Genomic DNA, 17361 nt, shown 5'->3' on the forward strand with positions numbered 1-17361 from the left:
GGAAACTAAAACAAACAAAAACAGTATGGTTACCTTTCATGAATATTTCAGTCCGATAGTCCAGAACTTCAGACAGGGGGAACAAAACAAACAAAAACAGTGTGGTTAACTTTCATAAAATTTCAGTCCGATACTCCAGAACTCCAGACAGAGGGGAAACTAAAACAAACAAAAACAGTATGGTTAACTTTCATAAAATTTCAGTCCGATACTCCAGAACTCCAGACAGTAGGAAAACAAAACAAACAAAAACAGTGTGGTTAACTTTCATAAAATTTCAGTCCGATACTCCAGAACTCCAGACAGTAGGAAAACAAAACAAACAAAAACAGTGTGGTTAACTTTCATAAAATTTCAGTCCGATACTCCAGAACTCCAGACAGAGGGGAAACTAAAACAAACAAAAACAGTATGGTTAACTTTCATAAAATTTCAGTCCGATACTCCAGAACTCCAGACAGTAGGAAAACAAAACAAACAAAAACAGTATGGTTACCTTTCATAAAATTTCAGTCCGATACTCCAGAACTCCAGACAGTAGGAAAACAAAACAAACAAAAACAGTGTGGTTAACTTTCATAAAATTTCAGTCCGATACTCCAGAACTCCAGACAGTAGGAAAACAAAACAAACAAAAACAGTATGGTTACCTTTCATAAAATTTCAGTCCGATACTCCAGAACTCCAGACAGAGGGGAAACTAAAACAAACAAAAACAGTATGGTTACCTTTCATAAAATTTCAGTCCGATACTCCAGAACTCCAGACAGCAGGAAAACAAAACAAACAAAAACAGTATGGTTACCTTTCATAAAATTTCAGTCCGATACTCCAGAACTCCAGACAGTAGGAAAACAAAACAAACAAAAACAGTATGGTTACCTTTCATAAAATTTCAGTCCGATACTCCAGAACTCCAGACAGAGGGGAAACTAAAACAAACAAAAACAGTATGGTTACCTTTCATAAAATTTCAGTCCGATACTCCAGAACTCCAGACAGAGGGAACAAAACAAACAAAAACAGTATGGTTAACTTTCATGAAATTACGGTCCGATACTCCAGAACTCCAGACAGGGGGAACAAAACAAACAAAAACAGTATGGTTAACTTTCATAAAATTACAGTCCGATACTCCAGAACTCCAGACAGAGGGGAAACTAAAACAAACAAAAACAGTATGGTTACCTTTCATAAAATTTCAATCCGATACTCCAGAACTCCAGACAGAGGGGAAACTAAAACAAACAAAAACAGCATGGTTAACTTTCATAAAATTACAGTCCGATACTCCACAACTCCAGACAGAGGGGAAACTAAAACAAACAAAAACAGTATGGTTACCTTTCATAAAATTACAGTCCGATACTCCAGAACTCCAGACAGGGAGAACAAAACAAACAAAAACAGTATGGTTAACTTTCATAAAATTACAGTCCGATACTCCAGAACTCCAGACAGGGAGAACAAAACAAACAAAAACAGTATGGTTAACTTTCATAAAATTTCAGTCCGATACTCCAGAACTCCAGACAGAGGGAACAAAACAAACAAAAACAGCATGGTTATATGACTTTTGTTCATTTCAAATTTAAAATATGTAAAATAAATTAAAATTCATAAATGAATAAGTGTAGACATTTAAGAATTATAACTAAGTTTATCATTTAGTCGGTTTTTGTTTTTTTGCCTCAATACAGGGCTGTATAGTAATCTTTTGTCTGTCTAGCCTGCCTATAACGTATGTGATTATAGATATGCGTGTCAGTCGGTCATTCTTACACTCAAATTACACACTTTCCTTAATTGTTACGAATGAATTTCTGAAAGTCTCACATTTAAAATCATACAGTGTCAATTTCCTCATGTATATCAACCTAGATGAGATTTACATACATGGGGGTTACTAAGTATCTCCGAGTTATGGATATACACAACAACTGACATCACAATACTCTTCAGAAAAACCAGAGCGATTACATTACATAGGGTAACACTACAAACTCGTGTATTACAGCCACTAAAATCGGTGTACAGTGACGTGTCATGATGGCCCTAACATTTCCTCAGTGTACAGTGACTTGTGATGATGTCCCTGACATTTCCACAGTACAGTGACTTGTGATGATGTCCCTAACATTTCCCCCAGTGTACAGTGACTTGTGATGATGTCCTTAACATTTCCTCAGTGTACAGTGACGTGTGATAATGTCCCTAACATTTCCCTAGTACAGTGACTTGTCATGATGTCCATAACATTTCCTCAGTGTACAGTGACTTGTGATGATGTCCCTAACATTTCCAAAGTGTACAGTGACTTGTGATGATGTCCCTAACATTTCCCCAATGTACAGTGACTTGTGATGATGTCCCTAACATTTCCCCAATGTACAGTGACTTGTGATGAGTTAGGTCCCTAACATTTCCCCAGTGTACAGTGACTTGTGATGAGGTCCCTAACATTTCCCCAGTGTACAGTGACTTGTGATGAGGTCTCTAACATTTCCCCATTACAGAGACTTGTGATGATGTCCCTAACATTTCCCCAGTGTACAGTGACTTGTGATGAGGTCCCTAACATTTCCCCATTGCAGAGACTTGTGATGATGTCCCTAACATTTCCTCGGTGTACAGTGACTTGTGATGATGTCCCTAACATTTACCTAGTACAGTGACTTGTGATGATATCCCTAACATTTCTCCAGTGTACAGTGACTTGTGATGATGTCCCTAACATTTCCTCAGTACAGTGACTTGTGATGATGTCCCTAACATTTCCTCAGTGTACAGTGACTTGTGATGATGTCCCTAACATTTCCCCAGTGTACAGTGACTTGTGATGATGTCTCTAACATTTCCTCAGCGTACAGTGACTTGTGATGAGGTCCCTAACATTTCCCCAATGTACAGTGATTTGTGATGATGTCCCTAACATTTCCCCAATGCACAGTGACTTGTGATGATGTCCCTAACATTTCCCCAATGTGCAGTGACTTGTGATGATGTCCCTAACATTTACCTAGTACAGTGACTTGTGATGATATCCCTAACATTTCTCCAGTGTACAGTGACTTGTGATGATGTCCCTAACATTTCCTCAGTACAGTGACTTGTGATGATGTCCCTAACATTTCCTCAGTGTACAGTGACTTGTGATGATGTCCCTAACATTTCCCCAGTGTACAGTGACTTGTGATGATGTCTCTAACATTTCCTCAGCGTACAGTGACTTGTGATGAGGTCCCTAACATTTCCCCAATGTACAGTGATTTGTGATGATGTCCCTAACATTTCCCCAATGTACAGTGACTTGTGATGATGTCCCTAACATTTCCCCAATGTGCAGTGACTTGTGATGATGTCCCTAACATTTCCCCAGTGTACAGTGACTTGTGATGATGTCCCTAACATTTCCCCAATGTACAGTGACTTGTGATGAGGTCCCTAACATTTCCCCATTACAGAGACTTGTGATGATGTCCCTAACATTTCCCCAGTGTACAGTGACTTGTGATGAGGTCCCTAACATTTCCCCAATGTACAGTGACTTGTGATGATGTCCCTAACATTTCCCCAATGTACAGTGACTTGTGATGATGTCCCTAACATTTCCCCAGTGTACAGTGACTTGTGATGATGTCCCTAACATTTCCCCAATGTACAGTGACTTGTGATGAGGTCCCTAACATTTCCCCAATGTACAGTGACTTGTGATGATGTTCCTAACATTTCCCCAATGTACAGTGACTTGTGATGATGTCCCTAACATTTCCCCAGTGTACAGTGACTTGTGATGATGTCCCTAACATTTCCCCAGCGTACAGTGACTTGTGATGAGGTCCCTAACATTTCCTTAGTGTACAGTGACTTGTGATGATGTCCCTAACATTTCCCCAGTGTACAGTGACTTGTGATGATGTCCCTAACATTTCCCCAGTGTACAGTGACTTGTGATGATGTTCCTAACATTTCCCCAGCGTACAGAGACTTGTGATGAGGTCCCTAACATTTCCTTAGTGTACAGTGACTTGTGATGATGTCCCTTACATTTCCTCAGGCTACAGTGACTTGTGATGATGTCCCTAACATTTCCCCAGTGTACAGTGGCTTGTGATGATGTCCCTAATATTTCCTCAGTGTACAGTGACTTGTGATGATGTCCCTAACATTTCCTCAGTGTACAGTGACTTGTGATGATGTCCCTAACATTTCCTCAGTACAGTAACTTGTGATGATGTCCCTAACATTTCCTCAGTGTACAGTGACTTGTGATGATGTCCCTAACATTTCCTCAGTGTACAGTGACTTGTGATGATGTCCCTAACATTTCCTTAGTGTACAGTGACTTGTGATGAGGTCCCTAACATTTCCCCAATGTACAGTGACTTGTGATGAGGTCCCTAACATTTCCCTAATGTACAGTGACTTGTGATGATGTCCCTAACATTTCCCCAGTGTACAGTGATTTGTGATGATGTCCCTAACATTTCCCCAGTGTACAGTGACTTGTGATGATGTCCCTAACATTTCCCCAGCGTACAGTGACTTGTGATGAGGTCCCTAACATTTCCTTAGTGTACAGTGACTTGTGATGATGTCCCTTACATTTCCTCAGGCTACAGTGACTTGTGATGATGTCCCTAACATTTCCCCAGTGTACAGTGGCTTGTGATGATGTCCCTAACATTTCCCCAATGTACAGTGACTTGTGATGAGGTCCCTAACATTTCCCCATTACAGAGACTTGTGATGATGTCCCTAACATTTCCCCAGTGTACAGTGACTTGTGATGATGTCCCTAACATTTCCCCAATGTACAGTGACTTGTGATGATGTCCCTAACATTTCCCCAATGTACAGTGACTTGTGATGATGTCCCTAACATTTCCCCAGTTTACAGTGACTTGTGATGATGTCCCTAACATTTCCCCAGTGTACAGTGACTTGTGATGAGGTCCCTAACATTTCCCCAATGTACAGTGACTTGTGATGATGTCCCTAACATTTCCCCAATGTACAGTGACTTGTGATGAGGTCCCTAACATTTCCCCAATGTACAGTGACTTGTGATGATGTTCCTAACATTTCCCCAATGTACAGTGACTTGTGATGATGTCCCTAACATTTCCCCAATGTACAGTGACTTGTGATGATGTCCCTAACATTTCCCCAGCGTACAGTGACTTGTGATGAGGTCCCTAACATTTCCTTAGTGTACAGTGACTTGTGATGATGTCCCTAACATTTCCCCAATGTACAGTGACTTGTGATGAGGTCCCTAACATTTCCCCAGTGTACAGTGGCTTGTGATGATGTCCCTAACATTTCCTCAGTACAGTGACTTGTGATGATGTCCCTAACATTTCCTTAGTGTACAGTGACTTGTGATGATGTCTCTTACGTTTCCTCAGGCTACAGTGACTTGTGATGATGTCCTTGACATTTCCCCAGTGTACAGTGGCTTGTGATGATGTCCCTAACATTTCCTCGGTGTACAGTGACTTGTGATGATGTCCCTAACATTTCCTCGGTGTACAGTGACTTGTGATGATGTCCCTAACATTTCCTCAGTACAGTGACTTGTGATGAGGTCCCTAACATTTCCCTAATGTACAGTGACTTGTGATGATGTCCCTAACATTTCCCCAGTGTACAGTGATTTGTGATGATGTCCCTAACATTTCCCCAGTGTACAGTGACTTGTGATGATGTCCCTAACATTTCCCCAGCGTACAGTGACTTGTGATGAGGTCCCTAACATTTCCTTAGTGTACAGTGACTTGTGATGATGTCCCTTACATTTCCTCAGGCTACAGTGACTTGTGATGAGGTCCCTAACATTTCCCCAATGTACAGTGACTTGTGATGAGGTCCCTAACATTTCCCCATTACAGAGACTTGTGATGATGTCCCTAACATTTCCCCAGTGTACAGTGACTTGTGATGAGGTCCCTAACATTTCCCCAATGTACAGTGACTTGTGATGATGTCCCTAACATTTCCCCAATGTACAGTGACTTGTGATGATGTCCCTAACATTTCCCCAGTGTACAGTGACTTGTGATGATGTCCCTAACATTTCCCCAGTGTACAGTGACTTGTGATGAGGTCCCTAACATTTCCCCAATGTACAGTGACTTGTGATGATGTCCCTAACATTTCCCCAATGTACAGTGACTTGTGATGATGTTCCTAACATTTCCCCAATGTACAGTGACTTGTGATGATGTCCCTAACATTTCCCCAATGTACAGTGACTTGTGATGATGTCCCTAACATTTCCCCAGCGTACAGTGACTTGTGATGAGGTCCCTAACATTTCCTTAGTGTACAGTGACTTGTGATGATGTCCCTAACATTTCCCCAATGTACAGTGACTTGTGATGAGGTCCCTAACATTTCCCCAGTGTACAGTGGCTTGTGATGATGTCCCTAACATTTCCCCAGTGTACAGTGACTTGTGATGATGTTCCTAACATTTCCCCAGCGTACAGTGACTTGTGATGAGGTCCCTAACATTTCCTTAGTGTACAGTGACTTGTGATGATGTCCCTTACATTTCCTCAGGCTACAGTGACTTGTGATGATGTCCCTAACATTTCCCCAGTGTACAGTGGCTTGTGATGATGTCCCTAATATTTCCTCAGTGTACAGTGACTTGTGATGATGTCCCTAACATTTCCTCAGTACAGTGACTTGTGATGATGTCCCTAACATTTCCTTAGTGTACAGTGACTTGTGATGATGTCTCTTACGTTTCCTCAGGCTACAGTGACTTGTGATGATGTCCTTGACATTTCCCCAGTGTACAGTGGCTTGTGATGATGTCCCTAACATTTCCTCGGTGTACAGTGACGTGTGATAATGTCCCTAACATTTCTCCAGTGTACAGTGAGTTGTGATGATGTCCCTAACATTTCCCCAGTGTACAGTGACTTGTGATGATGTCCCTAACATTTCCTCGGTGTACAGTGACTTGTGATGATGTCCCTAACATTTCCTCAGTACAGTGACTTGTGATGATGTCCCTAACATTTCCTTAGTGTACAGTGACTTGTGATGATGTCCCTTACATTTCCTCAGGCTACAGTGACTTGTGATGATGTCCCTAACATTTCCCCAGTGTACAGTGGCTTGTGATGATGTCCCTAACATTTCCTCAGTGTACAGTGACGTGTGACAATGTCCCTAACATTTCCTCAGTGTACAGTGACTTGTGATGATGTCCCTGACATTTCCTCAGTGCACAGTGACTTGTGATGATGTCCCTAACATTTCCCCAGTACAGTGACTTGTGATGATGTCCCTGACATTTCCTCAGTGTACAGTGACGTGTGACAATGTCCCTAACATTTCTTCAGTGTATAGTGGTTTGTCATGACGTATACCCAGTGTTTTATTTCAAAACTGATGCTTTATTTTTCATTGCAGTATTTCTTTTACGTGTACATTTTTTGCCATTTTTCAAAAACGTTCACATAAATTATTAGCATTGTAGAGCATACACTGTACGGTTTATAATTTCAATAAGAGTAACACGATTAAATTATTTCCTAATTCCAATCCATTCCAAAAGTATTTAACTGAATATCTATCTATTTATCTACAATATTATGTTCAATATATGATGGTTTATTTACTTGGTTATATTTGTCAGATTTAACACATTCTGTGGTTTCTCACTTTCTGTAACATTCACGCTAGTGGTCTAGGGGGAATAACTCGTCCTTTTTCAAAATGGCGGCCTCCATGAGAACATGTGTGTTCAACGACTTGCGTCTTTTACGCAAAACAATACTGCGTAACCCTGTGCAGTCGTATTCTCCGTCACGGTTCATCCATTTGTCACAGAAAGGAAGTAAGTTTTATAATTGAACGGAAAGAGATTGATTTATTCCGTCATTCTGTATTTGATCAGCTTGCGTCAGATGACATTGACCTGGGCATCAAATGACCTACTGCTCACTACACTTTTCAATAAGTAATTGTTTACCAAATGTAGGAGATATATATTTTATAGCAATGTGGTCTATTGTGTGACTGATATTATCGCTTTTTTGCATACATGGAACTGGTTTCTAAGGAATTTTCTGAAGCTAAGAGTCCAGAGTCCCGAACATTTATGTAACGACGTAGCAAATATTATAGCAGTACCTAACATTAGCACTGTGTTAACGAGTACAGTATAAATAAAATAAACAAGGTAAAGTCTAAAAAGAGCTTAGTTTTATAGTTACCTGAAAAGAAGATTGAAACAAGTCACAGACAGATAGACACAGTATACTGTGCGTATATCAAATATATATAGCACAGCATTCTGTTTTTATTATCATTTCATTTGTGATTTTTTTTGTAAATAAAGCAAAAAGTTCATGTCGCGTTGATAAAAATCAAAAGTTGATTTCATTTATTAATTTGGTTATTTCTCAAAATTTCCTTCTTTGTATTACTGTGATGACACCTCTAATTATATATACAAAATTGCTCTATTGGTAGTAAATATTTGCATTACAAAACCACTGACTGAGATCATTTAGTACTAATTAACATCCATTTGCAAGGTATACTTTGTTTGAATGTGAAACAGTCTTTGAATAAATAAAATCTGGTGGCTTAATCTCTTTGTAAAATATTCAAGAGCTGGTTAAGGGAGACTTTTTCTCCACTAACTGCTGTTTCCAGTGTTGTAAAGGTAAAAGGCAACATATAGAAAGGGAGGTAACACATTTCAGTTTCAACTGCCTGTTGCAGTGAATCACGGTTCCACTCAAGTTGTTTGTACATCTTTTCAAGAGAAATTTCTTAATTATTTTAAACATGATTAAATTCAAATTAATTTAACAAATACAACCAAATGGTGCAGTTGCAAATGTAATTCAGTAGTTAATGAAATGAGATATTTTGTGACCCTTCTGCACTTTCGTTGTGAGAGAGAATTCATTTCCAATTTTACAGAAAGTCTCAAAGGCTCCCAAGCATTAAGCCAAAATTCAGATCAGGTGAACAGGAAATCAGATGTGTTCTTATCTTGATTGGTTGATATTGGTTTTTTATCAGTGTGTTTCAACCCATCAATGTACTGTATGTTTCTTAAATTTGTTTGAACTATGTAAGAATTCTAGTTCAAAAATCATTTTATTTCCACATGAAAGCCTTAAAAGATATTTTTTCAGTGGATATATTCTTTTAATCCAATCAAGAAGTCAGTTGTTCACATTCTGTGCTGCAGTTTAAGTCCCAGGATCCAGTTTGTTGGGTTAGTTGGGTGTTTAACCACTTTGAATTTCTCACACTCAATACCATAATAAGAATACATGTACATATGATATTAAGATCTTAAACAACAAGTGATATCAGAATATCACAGATAAATGTACTCTGTTCATGTCTATCCTTGTAGCTTCATAGCTTCCTGATCTTAATGAGAATTTGTAAGAGGCAGACTTGTTTATTGCAAGGGGGGGACAACTCAGAATGTTTCATGATGTGTGCAGAAAGCACATGAGCAGACCTTTGACACAGGTGTGGGTCTTTGTACAGAGTAGCCTTCAAATTTAAAGAATACATTGAACTGAACAGTTCTTATTATTCAAATGGTTAACAATATAAACATACTTAGGAATGCATCTTTTCTTATGTCTATCAATGTTGAAGGAAGATACTGGTGTTGTAACCATGTACTGAGATATATTATGTAGATACTTATGGGATATTTGATCCAAAGCTGGTGGAGGGAATGTTCGACCCTGCAGCGCAAGGAAAAACTTGTGAACATAGTAAAAAATTATTTAAAAAACATTGTCATTTGAATGTCGGAAAACATTATTTTACTCAAAGAATAATTGATACTTGGAAAAGTCTCCCTCAATGGGTAATTTCATCACTTAACGTTCATGATTTTGAAAAACACCTAGACGATTTCTGGAAAGATCTTGAACTGAAGTACGATCATACAGCATCTTATATCTCGTCTAATATTATGTTTATATTAATAATACATTGTATTGATGTGAATACAGAGGCAGAAATGCCTGCGTTCACTATTATCCTATTAAATCCTATTAAAACTGTAATTTGTATTGCTTCCCTACATTACCCCTTGGGTAGTTTCAATATAATTAGACAAGATAAACAGAGCAATTAACTCATATATACAATGTACAACTTTAGATATCCCGGACTGTTTAGTACCATATTTGAAAACAAGTTATAATTATGTTGAGACATAAATAGTGGTAAGTAAGCCTGTTGTGACCTTTACTATTTAGGGAGGCCATGTCTGGTACCTATCTACCAGGTGTCACGCCCAAGGATATGGACCGAAGGATATCGGAGCTTTGTCACCAGCGCATCACGACTCAGCTCAGAACCAGAGACCATTGAAGGGCAGATAATCGAGGAAGAAAATAAGGAGGAAGAAGTATACCACTCAATTATCAAAGACACAGAAAGGTCAACTGGTGAGTAGATCATAGTCTGCCATTATGGCAACACAACAATTGCAGGTAATAATTATATAGAGGGTAGATGTATCCCAGCAACATTTGTTGGTAATGGGTAGAGGTATCCCAGCAACATTTGTTGGTAATGGGTAGAGGTATCCCAGCAACATTTGTTGGCAAAGAGTAGAGGTATCCCAGCAACATTTGTTGGTAAAGAGTTGAGATATCACAGCAACATTTGTTGGTAAAGGGTAGAGGTATCCCAGCAACATTTGTTGGTAAAGGGTAGAGGTATCCCAGCAACATTTGTTGGTAAATGGTAGAGGTATCCCAGCAACATTTGTTGGTAAAGGGTAGAGGTATCCCAGCAACATTTGTTGGTAAAGGGTAGAGGTATCCCAGCAACATTTGTTGGTAAAGGGTAGAGGTATCCCAGCAACATTTGTTGGTAAATGGTAGAGGTATCCCAGCAACATTTGTTGGTAAAGAGTAGAGGTATCCCAGCAACATTTGTTGGTAAAGGGTAGAGGTATCCCAGCAACATTTGTTGGTAAAGGGTAGAGGTATCCCAGCAACATTTATTGGTAAAGGGTAGAGGTATCCAAGCAACATTTGTTGGTAAAGAGTAGAGGTATCCCAGCAACATTTGTTGGAAAAGGGTAGAGGTATCCCAGCAACATTTGTTGGTAAAGAGTAGAGGTATCCCAGCAACATGTGTTGGTAAAGAGTAGAGGTATCCCAGCAACATTTGTTGGTAAAGGGTAGAGGTATCCCAGCAACATTTGTTGTAAAGGGTAGAGGTATCCCAGCAACATTTGTTGGTAAAGAGTAGAGGTATCCCAGCAACATTTGTTGGTAAAGAGTAGAGGTATCCCAGCAACATTTGTTGGTAAAGGGTAGAGGTATCCCAGCAACATTTGTTGGTAAAGGGTAGAGGTATCCCAGCAACATTTGTTGTAAAGGGTAGAGGTATCCCAGCAACATTTGTTGGTAAAGAGTAGAGGTATCCCAGCAACATTTGTTGGTAAAGAGTAGAGGTATCCCAGCAACATTTGTTGGTAAAGGGTAGAGGTATCCCAGCAACATTTGTTGGTAAAAAGTAGAGGTATCCCAGCAACATTTGTTGGTAAAGGGTAGAGGTATCCCAGCAACATTTGTTGGTAAAGAGTAGAGGTATCCCAGCAACATTTGTTGGTAAAGGGTAGAAGTATCCCAGCAACACTTTAGGTGCAATTGGTTTCATGCTGCCATCAGTGACCATACTCACACAAGTATATTTACCTTCATAATACATGTATGTCAAAGCATTCTGCAAAGATTGGCTGTACAAAGCAGAGTTTTGCTTGACTCTAAATAACCTGTATTTTAACCCCTTAATTAGGAAAGGGACTTCCGAAAATGATAAAAAAATGCACTTCATTATTTATAACTGGAGTCCATGGACCCCTAAAGTACGTAAATTTGGGGGTTGTGGGGAAAACCCTGACAAAGTTGTATGTGGATGAAAAGGAAATTCTTCATTTTTGTTCCAAAGTTCAGGATATTTTTACAAGTCCATAGTCCAACATGTAACATATAAATATATTGGGAGGTTAATCGTAGTTTAAAACACAACTCAAGACGTGTCATATATTTATAAAAACAAGTTGATGTCGGTTACAAAGTATTAACATGGTTGATTTTTATTAGTGACAAAGTATGAACATGTTAAATTTCCATTTATAGGTCCAGGAGACAAGCGAGAGTTTCAGGCAGAGACAAGGAAACTTCTGGACATTGTGGCACGATCTTTGTACTCAGAAAGAGAGGTATGCATGTCAGATCTTTCATCTTATCTATGGTTTTGATAACATGAAAATTAATACTATTAATACTCTGATCAAACATTTTCTCTGTGGAAAATGGCCTCATCATTTCGGTATCATTGCAGGTATTTTTGATATGTGTTAATAGATGGTTTATGTCATTACAGAGGCTAAGTAAGCTTATATGGAGATTTCATTGTAATGATGAAATAAGCAGGTTTTTGTCCAGTTTGGCCAGTGCTAAATTCATCTTAATTCTACAGCAATATCTGTCTGTGTTAGTTGATAATATAATGTTTCCTAAAAATGTACAAGGTATTTATGGTTTTTAGTTGTTTAAGAGGGAAAAAATGCTCTTTTGTAATGAAGAGAAAGAGCGTGCTTTTTCATAAAACAGGACACAACTTATTGCTATAGGCATTAGAATCATGTTCTTGTAACAGAGGTAATTGTCTATTTTAATGTCTACACAAGGATTTGAACCCGAGGCCTCTTGTTTACCAGCCTTACACACAACAGATAAATCTAAAAGATCTCTTTTGTTCAAGAAATGTGTCTTTCTCTTCTGTGTAAAAATCAAATGTTTACCATGTGACAAATTTATTTCCTTTTGTTTACAGAAGGAAAATTCATTCATAAAGCCTGATTTAAGGTCTGATGATGATTGACATCAAGTCAGGAGTAAGGAGTGGATTTGTTGGATAGGATTTAGTCTTGTTGAACTTGATTTTCCGTCTTTATTGCACTATAATTAAATTTGAGGTAATTACTTGTGTATTTGAATGATTTATTATAATTTCTTTCTTTCCCTTTAGGTGTTTATCAGAGAGCTGATTTCCAACTCAAGTGATGCCTTGGAGAAGATGCGGTACATGGAGATGAGTGGAACTGCTGAGGGTGACTCAACTGTGCCCCTGGAGATACACATCGCTGCTGATGATGCAAAGAAGACCTTCACTATACAGGTTAAATATGGCTTCTGTTTCCTTTCTAAATTTAGAAATATTAATGACATTTTCATTTTACACACTTTGTAATTACCAAATAGTAAAACTGACTTTTAAAATTTCTCCTGTGTTTGATCTATTGGTAAATCTTAATGGACTCTGATCTTGAGGTTTGACTTTGACTTGGAGGTTAGATGTTGACCTTGACTTCAGAAATTTATGTTGATTTTTAGAGTTAAGTCACAGTTGTCATTTGTCAGGTGTTTGATATAAATATGTTATAGAACTTTTTTGATGTTGGAACACCAAACTGATTTATCTGCATCTAAGAGTTAAATAAATGACATTTCTGAAGAAAACGATAAAATATGTTGATTTATATTGTAGCTTAAACTCAAACAAGAAAATAGGATGATGAGTCATCATCATCTTGTCAGAATATTTCTACAATATAAGGTTATAATGTCATAACTGCTTTTGTAATTCAGGACACAGGAGTAGGAATGACTAAGGAAGAGATGATAGAGAACCTCGGCACAATAGCAAGGTCCGGCTCAAAGGTAGGTGAATACCTCAGCACAATAGCAAGGTCTGGCTCAAAGGTAGGTGGATACCTCAGCACAATAGCAAGGTCTGGCTCAAAGGTAGGTGGATACCTCAGCACAATAGCAAGGTCTGGCTCAAAGGTAGGTGGATACCTCAGCACAATAGCAAGGTCTGGCTCAAAGGTAGGTGGATACCACAGCACAATAGCAAGGTCTGGCTCAAAGGTAGGTGGATACCTCAGCACAATAGCAAGGTCTGGCTCAAAGGTAAGTTGATACCACAGCACAATAGCAAGGTCTGGCTCAAAGGTAGGTGGATACCACAGCACAATAGCAAGGTCTGGCTCAATGGTAGGTGGATACCTCAGCACAATAGCAAGGTCTGGCTCAAAGGTAGGTGGATACCTCAGCACAATAGCAAGGTCTGGCTCAAAGGTAGGTGGATACCTCAGCACAATAGCAAGGTCTGGCTCAAAGGTAGGTGGATACCTCAGCACAATAGCAAGGTCTGGCTCAAAGGTAGGTGGATACCACAGCACAATAGCAAGGTCTGGCTCAAAGGTAGGTGGATACCTCAGCACAATAGCAAGGTCTGGCTCAAAGGTAGGTTGATACCACAGCACAATAGCAAGGTCTGGCTCAAAGGTAGGTGGATACCTCAGCACAATAGCAAGGTCTGGCTCAAAGGTAAGTTGATACCACAGCACAATAGCAAGGTCTGGCTCAAAGGTAGGTGGATACCACAGCACAATAGCAAGGTCTGGCTCAAAGGTAGGTGGATACCTCAGCACAATAGCAAGGTCTGGCTCAAAGGTAGGTTGATACCTCAGCACAATAGCAAGGTCTGGCTCAAAGGTAGGTGGATACCTCAGCACAATAGCAAGGTCTGGCTCAAAGGTAGGTGGATACCTCAGCACAATAGCAAGGTCTGGCTCAAAGGTAGGTTGATACCACAGCACAATAGCAAGGTCTGGCTCAAAGGTAGGTGGATACCTCAGCACAATAGCAAGGTCTGGCTCAAAGGTAAGTTGATACCTCAGCACAATAGCAAGGTCTGGCTCAAAGGTAGGTGGATACCTCAGCACAATAGCAAGGTCTGGCTCAAAGGTAGGTGGATACCTCAGCACAATAGCAAGGTCTGGCTCAAAGGTAGGTTGATACCTCAGCACAATAGCAAGGTCTGGCTCAAAGGTAGGTTGATACCTCAGCACAATAGCAAGGTCTGGCTCAAAGGTAGGTGGATACCTCAGCACAATAGCAAGGTCTGGCTCAAAGGTAGGTGGATACCTCAGCACAATAGCAAGGTCTGGCTCAAAGGTAGGTGGATACCTCAGCACAATAGCAAGGTCTGGCTCAAAGGTAGGTGGATACCTCAGCACAATAGCAAGGTCTGGCTCAAAGGTAGGTGGATACCTCAGCACAATAGCAAGGTCTGGCTCAAAGGTAAGTTGATACCACAGCACAATAGCAAGGTCTGGCTCAAAGGTAGGTGGATACCACAGCACAATAGCAAGGTCCGGCTCAAAGGTAGGTGGATACCTCAGCACAATAGCAAGGTCTGGCTCAAAGGTAGGTGGATACCACAGCACAATAGCAAGGTCTGGCTCAAAGGTAGGTAGACACCTCGGCACAATAGCAAGGCCTGGCTCAAAGGTAGGTTGATACCTCAGCACAATAGCAAGGTCTGGCTCAAAGGTAAGTTGATACCACAGCACAATAGCAAGGTCTGGCTCAAAGGTAGGTGGATACCTCAGCACAATAGCAAGGTCTGGCTCAAAGGTAGGTGGATACCTCAGCATGATAGCAAGGTCTGGCTCAAAGGTAGGTGGATACCTCAGCACAATAGCAAGGTCTGGCTCAAAGGTAGGTAGACACCTCGGCACAATAGCAAGGTCTGGCTCAAAGGTAGGTGGATACCTCAGCACAATAGCAAGGTCCGGGCTAAAGGTAGGTAGACACCTCGGCACAATAGCAAGGTCTGGCTCAAAGGTAAGTTGATACCACAGCACAATAGCAAGGTCTGGCTCAAAGGTAGGTGGATACCTCAGCATGATAGTTAGTTCTAGTTGATACTTAACTTTGTGTAACAATAAAAACAGGTACATGTACATGTTTTGGTTGTATGGGGTTGGTTCAATTTTTCTGGAGATAGTGTACTGCTTTCTTACTTTAAACTGTGTATCTTTTGAAGTAGATATACAGTGTATTGGTAATTTAAGTGAAACTTAAAATGCCTGCAGTTTATATTCAGTTTTGAACAGTTTACTTATATTGTGAAAAAAACAGTTGATTGTCATTATATGATAAACTTGATGCAATATTTACCACAGTTAACTCAATTTATTTCATATTTATGTATAATTACAAAAATAAATAGGAAAAAGACATTCTTTCATGATTTAGGCCCCGAAACATTTATGACAATTTTCTGTTTTCTCATTCATCACTGGTTTTCAATCAAATGATAACACTTACCTGATGCTCTAAACCTGTTGATCAATTATTTTTTCACAAATAATGTTTCCAGGCATTTTTGGAGTCGGTCAGTGAGAGCAATTCTGATGTCAACAATAACATCATCGGTCAGTTTGGCGTGGGCTTCTATTCCTCCTTCATGGTGGCTGACAAGGTCGAGGTGTACTCAAAGTCAAACCAACCTGATGCTGTTGGATACAAATGGACATCTGATGGGTAAGGAACTCCTGTATGCTGTTGTATAACTGTAAACTTCAGGTAGTCTTAGTTTTGAACTGTATTGAAATTTAACTATTGTTGATCTCTTGTGTTAAATTTTAGTATTGAAATTCAACCAGTGCTAAACTTAAGGATAAAGATTTAACCAGTGTTAATCTTCAGTTATTAGAAACCTTTAACAAATGTTAGACTTCAGCGCCAAGTGTTAACCCTTACTTAGTGTTTAACTTCTTCATTCAAATTTAACTAAATTTAATTGAAGTTTTTAAATTCATACTAGTGATATACTTAAGCATGAAGATTAAAACTGAAATATTACAATATAATTTGTTTGGTAAGTGATCTGTGCTTGTTTAGGACAGGGAATGTTTGAAGGTTGTTTCTAATGGGAGTGACTGTATTTGTTTTGGTTGGTGATGTTTGAGGGACATTATGATACATATGACTTGTATTTGTTAAGGACGGGGATGTTTGAGATTGCGGAGGCTGATGGTGTACAGAGGGGTACTAAGATAGTGCTACACCTTAAGGGAGACTGTTACAACTACTCTAACGAGGAAGTCATCAAAGGTGAGTGGTTAAGGAAAAGGAAAATGTTATCCTTAAATGACATATCGGATATTGTATTTTAAAAAAATGTGTGGATAGCAAAATGAGGATAATATGTGTTCTGGATGAAAAAAAGAAACACAGATAATAGATTTCTTACTTTTGTAGTCTTGATTATGAATTGTTCAAAATTCTAGTGTATTTACACAACTTATATATATGTTGTACTTATTTTGAACTTTACAGAGGTGGTAAAGAGGTACAGTAACTTTGTGGGCGTTCCTATTTTCCTGAATGGAAAGCGAGCTAATGTTGTTCAGGTAACACTACCCCTTGTGATATCCTTATTACATACATTGTTCTCGGTCCATCTATATGG

At 39.3% G+C, this 17361-nt stretch overlaps 1 protein-coding gene across 1 annotated transcript in view; it reads left to right on the top strand.

The window, feature by feature from the left end:
• Positions 1 to 7749: 7749 nt before the first annotated feature.
• The window catches only part of LOC132546159 (heat shock protein 75 kDa, mitochondrial-like), a 31176-nt gene continuing 21564 nt past the window's right edge, over positions 7750 to 17361 (top strand). Inside the window, exons 1-8 of the mRNA XM_060209866.1 lie at positions 7750 to 7858; positions 10269 to 10460; positions 12168 to 12250; positions 13063 to 13212; positions 13683 to 13754; positions 16267 to 16430; positions 16894 to 17003; positions 17229 to 17302. Of these exons, the coding sequence (XP_060065849.1) occupies positions 7750 to 7858; positions 10269 to 10460; positions 12168 to 12250; positions 13063 to 13212; positions 13683 to 13754; positions 16267 to 16430; positions 16894 to 17003; positions 17229 to 17302 (954 nt within the window). The remainder of the gene's footprint in view (positions 7859 to 10268; positions 10461 to 12167; positions 12251 to 13062; positions 13213 to 13682; positions 13755 to 16266; positions 16431 to 16893; positions 17004 to 17228; positions 17303 to 17361) is intronic.

Source organism: Ylistrum balloti, unplaced genomic scaffold, assembly GCF_031769215.1.
Source record: "Ylistrum balloti isolate Yb309-2 unplaced genomic scaffold, AGI_CSIRO_Ybal_v1 Utg369876, whole genome shotgun sequence".
Taxonomy (NCBI): Eukaryota; Metazoa; Mollusca; class Bivalvia; order Pectinida; family Pectinidae; genus Ylistrum; species Ylistrum balloti.